We start from the raw sequence: 12,028 nt of genomic DNA on the forward strand, positions 1-12,028 counted from the left end.
ATTAACGCGTTAAAGTCCCGGCCCTAATCGTAATACCGATAAATCAATCGCATGCCCCTGAATCTGAGAAAATTATAATTGTATCGTGGCATGTTTTGAGGTATCAGCAACTATTGCATCGACGTCAGATTGTATCATGATGACATGTCCTGATTTACACCCCTAATTTTGGCTGTTTGTCTCACACAACACATGGAAACACGTTCAAACACTGACCTAAAAGTCTCTTGTCCGATGTAAATCACCCATTACAAAAAGAGACCTAACGCAGCATCCTTGAACTGGACCTTAACTGTGCCAAAATCTGCAGATATAAATAGGGCTGGACGATATGGACTGTTTTTTTCTCCGGCTGAATGGCTATAGACGGTAAATATCTCTATATTTACTACATCAATTTAAATTTGGAAAAAAATTCTGTATTTATTTAAAAAGTGTTGTCCCAGTCCTACACACAATGTTCATATCGAAGGCAATGAAAACAAATATAGAGAAACCATGTAGTCTATGCTACATATTATGTGCAAAAAAGGGTCAAATCACATTACATTCTAAAATTGTATCTAATAATCTAAAAATAAAAAGAATGCTTTTTGAAGCAGAATTTAAATTCACTAAACAAAACATTTTACATTTTAATTACCCCATTACAATAGTTACTTTACAGTAGGGCTGCCCTCGACTAAAGATTTTTATAGTCGACAAGTAGTCGTTCATTTAAGCCATTATAGTCGACTAATCGCATGTTTATATTAATAAGTCATAAATCATAATAATTTGTATAGCCTTTAATTGCCTATTTAAAATACATAGCCCCAGAGGAGCTGGAATGCGTAAGTACCTGAGTGGACAGTGAGACGTCTCTCGATATGCAAACAGATCCACTTCTGCCTTTCCGAACACCCTCCATGTCTGCTCCATCATCTCGGGGTGGAGCCTCCATTCCCCGGTCCTCAGCCCCTGCCTCGACAGGATGTCTGCTCCCTGTTTTGGCACCCAGGGATGTTAGCTGCCCTGAGTGAGAGCAGTTTTCCCTGGGACCACAGAAGGATTTGATGCGCCAGTTTTCAAAGTGGGCGCGAGCGCAAAACCCCCTGGTGATGTAGGTGACCACCGGAGATAGACATGCTTGCATTGAAACTGAATCCCACACCACGCCAAAAAGGTGGTCCTCTAAGCTTGAGAAAGCACACATTTCTTGGCGTGTAATCTTAACCCCAGCAATTTCATATTGACGAGAACAACATGTCATTGCTGAACTGCCAGCTGAAGCGACTGAGGTAGAATCAACCATTCGTCGATGTAGTTCAGAATGTGGATGGGCCCTCCGTTCTATGGCCCCCTTCCCCAACAGTTTTTAGATCCTGTTTCATGACCAGAGCCTGCTCGGGGCCACCAATGTGGGCAGAACCCCCATAAATCTTGGCAGGCGAGACCTGAACTGTATGGTGTAACCCTTTTGGACTTTCGGAACTGATGTTACTCGAGCAGGGATGGCTCGATACCACAATTTTGGCTTCGGTACCATACCAGAATCTAATACCTCGGTATCGATACTAAATTTATACCACAGGTGACAAATAACCAGCCTCAAATGTTAAGTGAATTGAAACAATTTTATTAAAAAACACTGCTTGAAACTCTGAAGTACCAAATGTGCAAACAAAAAGTTTCAAAATGTAACAAAGAAAACCTACAGTCAGGGAACATACAGTAGGTTAAATTTTTATTTAAAAAAAAATGAAATAATACAATTAAAATAGTTTAATATCTTCATGCCTTGTCAGTTTTTATCACATGGTGCAAACAAAATGTATCGAAATGAAACAACAACAAAAAAAAAACATTTTTTTTATAAAATTTTGATTTTGGAATTTTTTTTAAAATAAAATGTGTTCGTCACATCTTGAATGGGGAGGCTTGATTGCCTTTTATGTGGCATTGGTCTCTTCCATGGACTTGTACATTTGGAGTTCTTTGTTTAGTCTGTCAGTTGGCATCTCTAGAGATTCTCCCCCAGCTTGACATTCATCTCCCTTTCCCACCTCTTTTCTTTTTTTCTTTGATACAATAGTTGACAGGAGGCTACCGAAGTCTTGTTTTTGTTTTTTTGGCAGCTGTTTGTTCTTCCTGCTCTGCCTGAGTTGACTCCATCACTGATTGTGGATTAGAGAGATCAGCTGTGACAGCTTTTTGCAATAGTACTTCTGTCACTTCCTTCTCCTTAGTTACAAATGTGTTCTTAAATCTAGGATCAAAGAAGGTTGCTGAATAAAGAAGGATTTGTAACTTCTCATTGCTGTATCTCATTTGTAGATCGTTCCTGATCTCTGTTTTTATGTTGCAGGTTAGCACAGAGTCTGTGTCACTGTCCTGTACATGTGAAAGTATCTTCCACATCACAGGGATGACAGAAGAAAGTATTGTCTCTTTTTCTCCACACAGGGCATCACTGAAGGCACTTAGTGGGCCCAGGACCTTTCACAGTGTGGTGATGTCTTGTGTCAGGAGGCATTATGCACAACTTATTCTTGTTTTCTGCTAAAGCAGCACAGATGGCTTGTTGCTGTTCACAGAAATGGTCCACCATATCAAATGTAGAACCCCAGCGGGTAGGTTCATTGTGAACCAGCTTGTGCTCTGGGAGGTGAAGGAGCTGTTGCTTTTCTTTTAGAAGTCTTGTCATTTTGTTAGATCTAGAAAATTCACATATAGTCTTTCTGAGCCTGGACAGATACGATGCCACACGGTCCAGGCTTGTAGCCTTGTTCACTGCCAGATGTAGGTTGTGGCCAAAGCAAGGAACCCAGTGACTGGACTGGCCGCTTGAGGCTGGCTGCAGAAGGGAGTCAACTCTGTATCTCCCCCATGTTAAAATGCCCAACTTTACAGCAGAAAAAAACATGTTTACAGCCTGGTTCTCTCTGTGGTTTTGGTCTATACAGCTAATTTTGCCCTTCATAACAACTGTGAGGGGGGTGAATTTTTTTTATAACACACCCGTTTAGTTGATTAATATTTAAAGTTCTGCAAAATTAAGGGTGTGTCCACTTTTGAGTGACAGGTGGATTCCCAATGATGTCAATGCTAGCCGGTTAGCCGTCACTTCACCTCAGCAAATTCCAGCTGCTGAACTGGCCATCTCTGCCGTGTTTGTGCTTTTATTCGGGATTATTTCATATAATTTAATACACCCATTACCTCGCCCATGGCTTTGGATTCCGCCGTTGTCGTCGAGTGTCGTTCGAGAGAACAACCAGCGCTGTATTCCAGTCGTTCTCCTCTGTGAACATGCACTACTGGATGTCTGACAATTTCATTGCTTTTTGGAGTTTCCAGATTTAAAAACGTCTATAGATATAAGGCTACACTCGTTCTGCGGTGCCGTTGCTCTGGAACAGATTATAACATGCTTATGTACCGTCAGATGAAATCCTGCAGGTGTCTGTGTTTCTCCGTCCATGCAATAAATGCACATCCTTGAATGAGCGCGGATTTCTAGCGCATTTACTTGAACTTCATAGGTAATATATCTATGGTTTGACCCATTTGAGATGCAGCCAAAATCAGAATTTAAAATGGACTAAATAATAAAAGCTCTCTACGAACTTGACGAGCGATGCCGTGCTGACGGACCATAGACTGTAATAAAAGAGTAACTGACATGTATGCACATAATCACGGACACGGACACACACACACACACACACACACACACACACACACACACACACACACACACACACACACACACACTCAGAGTAATATTGTAAAGTTACTGCATAATACATTTTCAACTAGCAGAATAGCTGTACAGAATCACGATACACAGTCTCACTTGTAGCTATGTCTTTTAACTATTATAATATTTTGAAGGGCAAAAACAGGACCTTTTAATTTGCATTCTGACTTTAATCATCAACTGTCAGTGTCACTTTAGCGCGAGCCCCTGTGTAGTCGCAGACTTGGTACTGAGAGTAGCATATAGCATTAGCTCCCAAGCCTGCGCTAACCATGGAGCTAACTCCATAACTTCGCGCTAGGTGGGCGTTGTTTCAGAGAGCCAGGCTCGACAACTCCGCCCCTTTGCCCATATTCTGTTATCCGGGAGTGACGAGCGGTGACGCGAGGCCAAGATGGCGACGGTCAGAAAATGCTCTTCAGAAACCTACGGGTGACGTCACGGACACTACGTCCATATTTTTTTACAGTCTATGGATTCCACTCAGGCGTGTCATATCCAGTTTCCATGTTTGAGTTACTGTTTCTTCAAGGACCTCACTGATGTTCTCACCTGTGTGATCTGAATGCATTGCAGCACATCCAAGATACCAGGACTGCATTTCCCAAGAGTCACTAATGAACTGAATTGTAACAGCCATATGTGTACTGTTCGACTCGTCCAAAGGTCTTTAGTACAAGCAAAGTAAGGCTGGTTGGACAGTTGTGATTTATTTTCTGAGAAAGTGTGAATCTCTTTCTCAGAAAAGTATTTTCTCCTTGGCATCTCATATAATCTGTCAAGCTGTTCCACAAGGTTTCTTAACCCGGTTTTATCAACAATAGAAATAGGAATTTGGTCCGTTTGCCGGCTTCGCGTCAGTTTGGGTAGAGCACTGCCGCCAAGTGGAGAACTTCAAAACAGCAGCGCATTAAATACAGAATTTAGCAAAATTATGATATTGTACTGTTTGAAATATAATATATACCGGTATTTTTGCAGTACCGGTAAACTGTGCATCCCTATACTCGAGTTACCAACTCAGTGCCCTGAAGCGGCAAACTGGTCACTCTGGGACCGAACAGATGGGGGCGAACATCCCAGCTGCGCTACATTTCTGGGCAGACACTGAGATATAGGCTTGCCGGAGACCGCTGTACGCCGAAACACACAAGGTTGCAGGGTCGGCAGAATGCCCGACTGAGGGCACCGTGGGGAAATGGGCACTGTATAATGAGGTGTTAACCACTTCCCTGTCCCTAAGCGACTACCCTCAGAGGCAGCTCAGTAACCACATCTGGGCAATACCCCCTCCCTCATTGAGGTCTCCTAACAAATTTGCTTGGTAGGCTTGCAGCAGTGACATTGTTTTTAGACCAGCTGCTGAATAAGCCAAAGGTTTGGTGGGTAATGTAGGGTCTTTAGGGACGATGTAGACTCAGGGGGGAGATAGCTGGCTAGCGCCTCTTCCACATTAGGCATCACCCCATAACCGTGCTCTTTGTAGCCTAATACCAATGAATAGTGTGATGTTTGTGCACTATTCACTCGATAAGAGACCGGTTTATTACCTTGGTGGGGAGATCGGGGAAAACCAGCAGGCACCGACAAGCAGCCTGTGACCGTGAGGGCAATAAGCATTAGTCAAATTTAGTTTTGGGACGAATGTCCTTCTCAGCTGACCAGTCAATGTTTAATCTCCACCTGCTCCTCATATGCAGGAGAGTGAGGTGGCAAGTCCTCAACATCTCCTGTATTGATGCCTACAAAATCTAACTCCTCAGAGCATGACCTGAATCACCGCTGTCGCCTCAGCAGCCATGAGAAACGTGAGCCTGAGCGCCCTCCTTAAAGAGTGCCAGGCGAGAGCGGAGCGTCCGTAATGGAATCTGTTCACAATGCTAATATATATGCTTATGAGTGACGGACAACACTAAATAAGACAGACGATTTCACATATAGCGCTTACTGAAGACATAGAAGCTAGCGCTGCACTGTTTAAAGGTGCTATCAGCGATTTCGGTTGGCCTAACCTCTTGTTGACGTTCAAATTATTGTCAAACAAAACGTTGGCTAGCAAAGTTGTCAATAGTCTATAAATGAACATTCAATTTAATAGCAAAGAGTGGGTGAAAACAATCATTCACACAAAATGTCTCCATATATTGTGAGTTTGCTTGGTCATTTACAATAGTGATCGATCGCTAATTGCTAGAAACATATGTTGTATTCAACAAAGTTAGCGCTGACTACATAGTTCTAGCTAATTATATCATTGTCTTGGTTTGGTAAGCATGAACATCAATTTAGCATTTTAGCAATTTAGATTTTCCCACCTGTCCAAACAGACGTAAATCGGATTGGAATCCCTTCAGCCGGCGGAGTTCTCGCCACCTTTCAAATGCTTTGCCAATGTAAATTCGTGACTTCCCGCGTTCATTATCCTTTCCCCACTTCTTTTTAATTTGTTCTTCGGAACGTCGTTTCTTTGGTCGTGTCGGTCATAATTCAAACTTTCCTCTAATGCTTCACTCTCCTCTCTCCCCCATACAAACTTCATGTGTGCGCGCACAAACCCCACCCTCAAATCTTTCTTGTTGGTTATTGGCTGCAACACTATTTGTTATGTTTCTGGGTGCGGGTTGTAGAGTTAATTTATTTTTATTTATTTTTGCATTTTGTGGAGCATAGAAGGTCTACAGAAACCTGTTTTTTTACAGTGTGTTCAGGGGACAGGCAGCTAGCGGATTTCCACAGTCAGTGATGGTTTGGGGTGCCATGTCATCTGCTGGTGTTGGTCCACTGTGTTTTCTGAAGTCCAATGTCAACACAGCCGTCTACCAGGAAGTTTTAGAGCACTTCATGCTTCCTGCTGCTGACCAACTTTATGGAGATGCAGATTTCATTTTCCAACAGGACTTGGCACCTGCACACAGTGCCAAAGCCATGGTATCCCTTTTCTTAATTGGCCAGTAAACTCGCCTGACCTTAACCCTATAGAAAATCTATGGGGTATTGTGAAGAGGAAGATGTGATACGCCAGACCCAACAATGCAGAAGAGCTGAAGGCCACTATCAGAGCAACCTTGGCTCTCATAACACCTGAGCAGTGCCACAGACTGACTGACTCCATCACGCTGCAGTAATTCAGGCAAAAGGAGCCACACCTAAGTATTGAGTACTGTACATGCTCATACTTTTCATGTTCATACTTTTCAGTTGGCCAGCATTTCTAAAAATCATTTTTTTGTATTGGTCTTAAGTAATATTCTAATTTTCTGAGATACTGAATTTGGGATTGTCATTAGTTGTCAGTTATAATCATCAAAATTAAAATAAATAAACATTTGAAATATCAGTCTGTGTGTAATGAATGAATATAATATACAAGTTTCACTTTTTGAATGGAATTACTGAATTAAATCAACTTTTTCATGATATTCTAATTATATGACCAGCACCTGTATATGAATACAGAAATACCGGTAAGCAAGCGAAACGTCTGTAAAATATTTTAGTTTGAGAATAGAAAGTTGAAATTGGTCTGCAGTATCATTTAGGATGTAGATAATAATTCAACTTCATAATAATTAATTTTTTTGACCGAGCAACACAAGATTCATGATTTGTATGTGTTAAACACAAACCCACAAACTAGGTAAAGCACAAATGGGATCACAAATGGATAGTTCTGGTCCTTGGTTATGATTGACTGAGCTGTGTTCAAAGCCATTGTAAAATATTCTATAAACACACCTGTGAGCTCATTATCCCAGTATTATTTAGCCAACAGTGGGTGTTGCTGTATCTGTGTTTTGTGTGTCATCATAACAACGGCCCTTAACTGGCCTAAAATCACTGTAAACCATAGCTTATTGGGCCCCAAACACACAGCGTCGGCACCACAGGATGCCCGGCCACTTTGGTCACTGTGCACCCTCACTTCTGGTCACCAAGCTAGTACTGAAACTTAATTGTGTCAATATTCAGTGTTTGTTCTCTGTTTCCACATACAGGCCTGAAATAAAGTCTCTTATCTAGGAAGAAGAGAAGTAGAAGTCTGCCTGTAAAATGAATGGTCTTCAGGAGGAGGCTTCTGTTCACAATCAGAGAGCATCATCTCCAGGATTCAGCTGTGTGTCCATGAAGAGTAACATCTCCATGCCTCTGCCCCCTAATCTCAGTGATGGACCATCTCCAGTATCCAGCTGTGTGTCCATGAAGAGTAACATCTCCATGCGTGAGCCCCCTTATCTCAGTGATGGACCATCTTCAGGATTCAGCTGTGTGTCCATGAAGAGTAACATCTCCATGCCTCTGCCCCCTAATCTCAGTGATGGACCATCTTCAGGATTCAGCTGTGTGTCCATGAAGAGTAACATCTCCATGCGTGAGCCCCCTTATCTCAGTGATGGACCATCTTCAGGATTCAGCTGTGTGTCCATGAAGAGTAACATCTCCATGCGTGAGCCCCCTTATCTCAGTGATGGACCATCTCCAGGATTCAGCTGTGTGTCCATGAAGAGTAACATCTCCATGCCTCTGCCCCCTAATCTCAGTGATGGACCATCTCCAGTATCCAGCTGTGTGTCTATGAAGAGTAACATCTCCATGCCTCTGCCCCCTAATCTCAGTGATGGACCTGCTGTGAACTCTGACCCTGTGTGAGTATCATGAAGTTGGATGTGAAATTTTTTAATCTGATGATTTAATATAATAAATTATATGTTGTACCGATTCATTAATCTAATTAATCACAAATTAATCGCACATCAAATTTGGATAAGAAATTACCCCCAAAAGATAATTTAAAGCAGGGTTCCTCAAATCCGGTACTGGAGTGCCACTGCCCTGCAGATGTTAGTTCCAAACCTAATCAAACACACCAGAAAAAGCTGGATTTGAGGAACCCTGATTTAACGTAATTATGTTAAATAATAAAAGCATCAAATAGACATTTAAAAAGTAGCTTTAGAAAGAAAAGGGAGGAGGGGGTGGGTGTATGATTATTAAAATCACAAAATGGCCTTTAACAATTACTAAATAAACTAAATGTTGTACAAGTGATGATGATGTGAATAATTGCATGACAATTTGTGATATTCTTCTTAATAGTATTATGATTTTGATTTATTAATGACGCTTATTGTTATTTAGAAGAAGAATGTCTTTGTTATTATTATTATTTGTATTATTATTATTATTATTATTATTTAAAAGAAGAAGAATGTCATTTTAATTATTTTGTCAGTCTGAATTATTTTTTGGTCATTGAAAGCCTTTCATTACTGAACCCAGTCCGTGCGCACCTGCCGGGCTTAACTCACAAGAATAAACACTGAAGTTTATCATTTCTATGTTGTTGTTATTTTAAAGTGGGTCATAATATATCATATCTTTAGTTTGTCAGTGCGTTTTGTGGTGTTAGGAATTGTTTTTCTGCGCATTTTAGCACTAACTCAAAACGTGTGTACATGTACACCACCTCCTGAGCTGGCGTAGGATTTGAGCGTGCCGTACGCCAACGTCCATATTGATAAATCAAAGTCACCGTGGTTTTGGGTGTACGCTGGAAATTTGGTGTACGCACTTTTCATAAATGAGGGCCAATGTGACCCAGCTAGGTCACAAATCTGCACTTCTATATGTCTTCCCCATTTGGTCAGTCAAACATCTCCCTGAAGCCATCTCTCTCCCCCTTTGGTATCTTGTAACAAAGACACACACGCACGCACACACACACACACACACACTAGGGTGACCAGGGATAGTCCCGAAATTTGAAGCTTTGTCCCGCGTCCCGCAAGTCATAAGCAGTGTCCCGCATTTTTATTTTGTCTGCATTTTATTTAATCGTCCTTTAAATTACAATTCTACAATAAAAAAAATTGTTAATAAGAAAACACGCCGTCATTAACATTTTTATAAAGCCTATTAGCAATTTAAAGCATGTTAACATCACTGCAAAAAGACATCTAATATAAAATCAATATTTATTCACCTAGTATAATAATAGTAAGTTCTCTCCCTCGTGTCCCGCATTGTCCCGCAAAATCAGGTCTGCTGACCTGCAACAGAGCAATAGCCAGGTGGTCACCCTAACACACACACATGCACAGTTTAACTTTAATCTGCACGAATAAATGCCACATTGTTTTTTTGGAAATATGAAACAAATAACACAGAAGACTATATATATCAGACAGATTATGAGCGAAAAAAAATGCAGACAATAGTTATAGATATTTTCATTCTATTTGACTGTCATCGGCCAGTGGCCAATGCATATCGACTGTCACTAAAAACAGTGGTAAAACGTGATGAAATGCTAGATTTTTTTATAGCTGGCAAAATTAAAATCTAATGAAATGCACTTATTTTTACACCTTATTTTTGTCCTTTCAAAAGTATGAATGTCCTGCTACATATATTATCCTGCAGTAATCGCAATTCTATTCAAAACACATTAATGTACATGTATAATTATAATGTCATTATAAAATATATATTTGTTTATATAGGCCTACACACTATAAATGCATAAGCGTATATTTGAAAATAATACATTTTCCGCTTAAAAAAAAAAAACCTTCCGTACATAGATCTACGCGCCCCCTGAACCCCATAATAAAGATGGACAGTGACAGACATTTGGCAAATAAAACGGTCAATTTCACACACACACACACACACACACACACACACACACACACACACACACACACACACACACACACACACACACACACACACACACCTCTGCTCTGAGAGATAGAAAAGTCATCGGGACTTGGTACCGCATCACTCGCAAGACGCAACCTGTCGGAGATGTGTACGCGCGTGAAGTTCGGATCATTTTACTGACTCTCTTGTTCGATCTCGTTCATCAAAATTAACAAATATTTTTTCGAGTCATTTCGTTCATTTAAGGGGCTTTAAATATTATACTTTTAACAGGCAAATTCCCCGAACACATCCACCTACGCAGTCTTTATCATATTCTGAATTAAGAAATCATTATAATGCAGTCAAAAATAATTTACAAGGAACATAAATAATTACTTTACCTTCCGAGTCTTTCGTTCATTTGTCACGTGACAGACAACGTATCGGTCATGAACGACAGATACATGTTCAGCTACAAATATGGACTACTTGCTTTATGCAAGCACTATATAGGATAAATCACTATACATGATTTACCCTATTATACTTTATCGACGTTCTCATACTTCCATACAAATATATATTTTTTCGAACTGCAGGCACTGCAATGCATTCTCTGTGGGTTCCGGGAGGGCTCGCACTAACATGCTTTCGTCATCATACGCTTGTCACTTGTGCAACGATTGGCGGAAACAAATATACCTCTATTAATGATGTGACATTTAATAATTTCCTCAGTGTATAACCTACATTCCACGGAGATATTCTCATCTGTAAATGTTAGAAAGTTAAGCAAATATTTCCATTTTGCTGTCAGGAGTGGACGAGCTTCTGCAGGCTAAACTTCCGTGAGCGAGCGCTGCCGCGCATGCGCGCCGAACAGACGGAGCGCAATAGAATGAGCGCAATAATTCTGATATATTTAATAATAATAATATATTTTGCTAAAATATTTGTCGTTGAATATTTGTTGTTGTTGGTGAACATAAATGTGCTAAAGAATTTCAAACAAGTGTATTTTTATGATATCAGTTATGTTTTTATTTATTTTAAGTTTAGTAAATTTAACTACTTCTTTAAAAAGCATTATTTTGTTTTTAGATTGTAATGTTGCAATGTTAGAATGTGATTGACTCCTTTTTTAGACTGCAAGGTAGATAGACTGCAAGGTTACATTCACTATGTTTTATAGTCTTCAATATGAACATTGTTTGTAGGACAATATTGATCAGGATATGAAATATATATATATATATATATTTATTTTTTATTAAATACAGAAATATTCAAATAGAAAAAAAAAATGTAATACTGAGATTATACCATACATCGCCATTTAGCCCAACAATTCAGATTTCTTTAGCAATTGGCTATTGCCCAATACCTTATGGCATGCTTTAAATGCTGAATTTCCATTTTTAGCAAAGCAGTAGGCTAATGATACATTATTATCACTGTTAAATGGTTATTTAACAATTAGCCTACATTCAGTCCTGCATTAATAATTCAGTTTGTTTGCGCCCACCCCAAATTTGTTTAGCACCAGCCGCCACTGGAACTCACTATTAACAGCCTCATCCAGGCAGACGCGGGGAGTGCTTAATCCCAGTCTGAAAGACTCTTTTTCATGTTTTTTTTTTC

General features: G+C 40.1%; 1 protein-coding gene across 7 annotated transcripts in view; it reads left to right on the top strand.

The window, feature by feature from the left end:
• Positions 1 to 12,028, top strand: part of LOC307003431 (NACHT, LRR and PYD domains-containing protein 3-like) — a 42,873-nt gene that overhangs the window by 2,406 nt on the left and 28,439 nt on the right. For all 7 annotated transcript variants that reach the window (XM_079621802.1, XM_079621807.1, XM_079621808.1 and 4 more), the window contains one exon: positions 7,738 to 8,385. In XM_079621802.1, the coding sequence (XP_079477928.1) occupies positions 7,793 to 8,385 (593 nt within the window). In that variant the 5' untranslated portion in view covers positions 7,738 to 7,792. The remainder of the gene's footprint in view (positions 1 to 7,737; positions 8,386 to 12,028) is intronic.

Source organism: Phoxinus phoxinus (assembly GCF_949152265.1).
Source record: "Phoxinus phoxinus genome assembly, chromosome: 1".
In the NCBI taxonomy this organism is placed as follows: domain Eukaryota; kingdom Metazoa; phylum Chordata; class Actinopteri; order Cypriniformes; family Leuciscidae; genus Phoxinus; species Phoxinus phoxinus.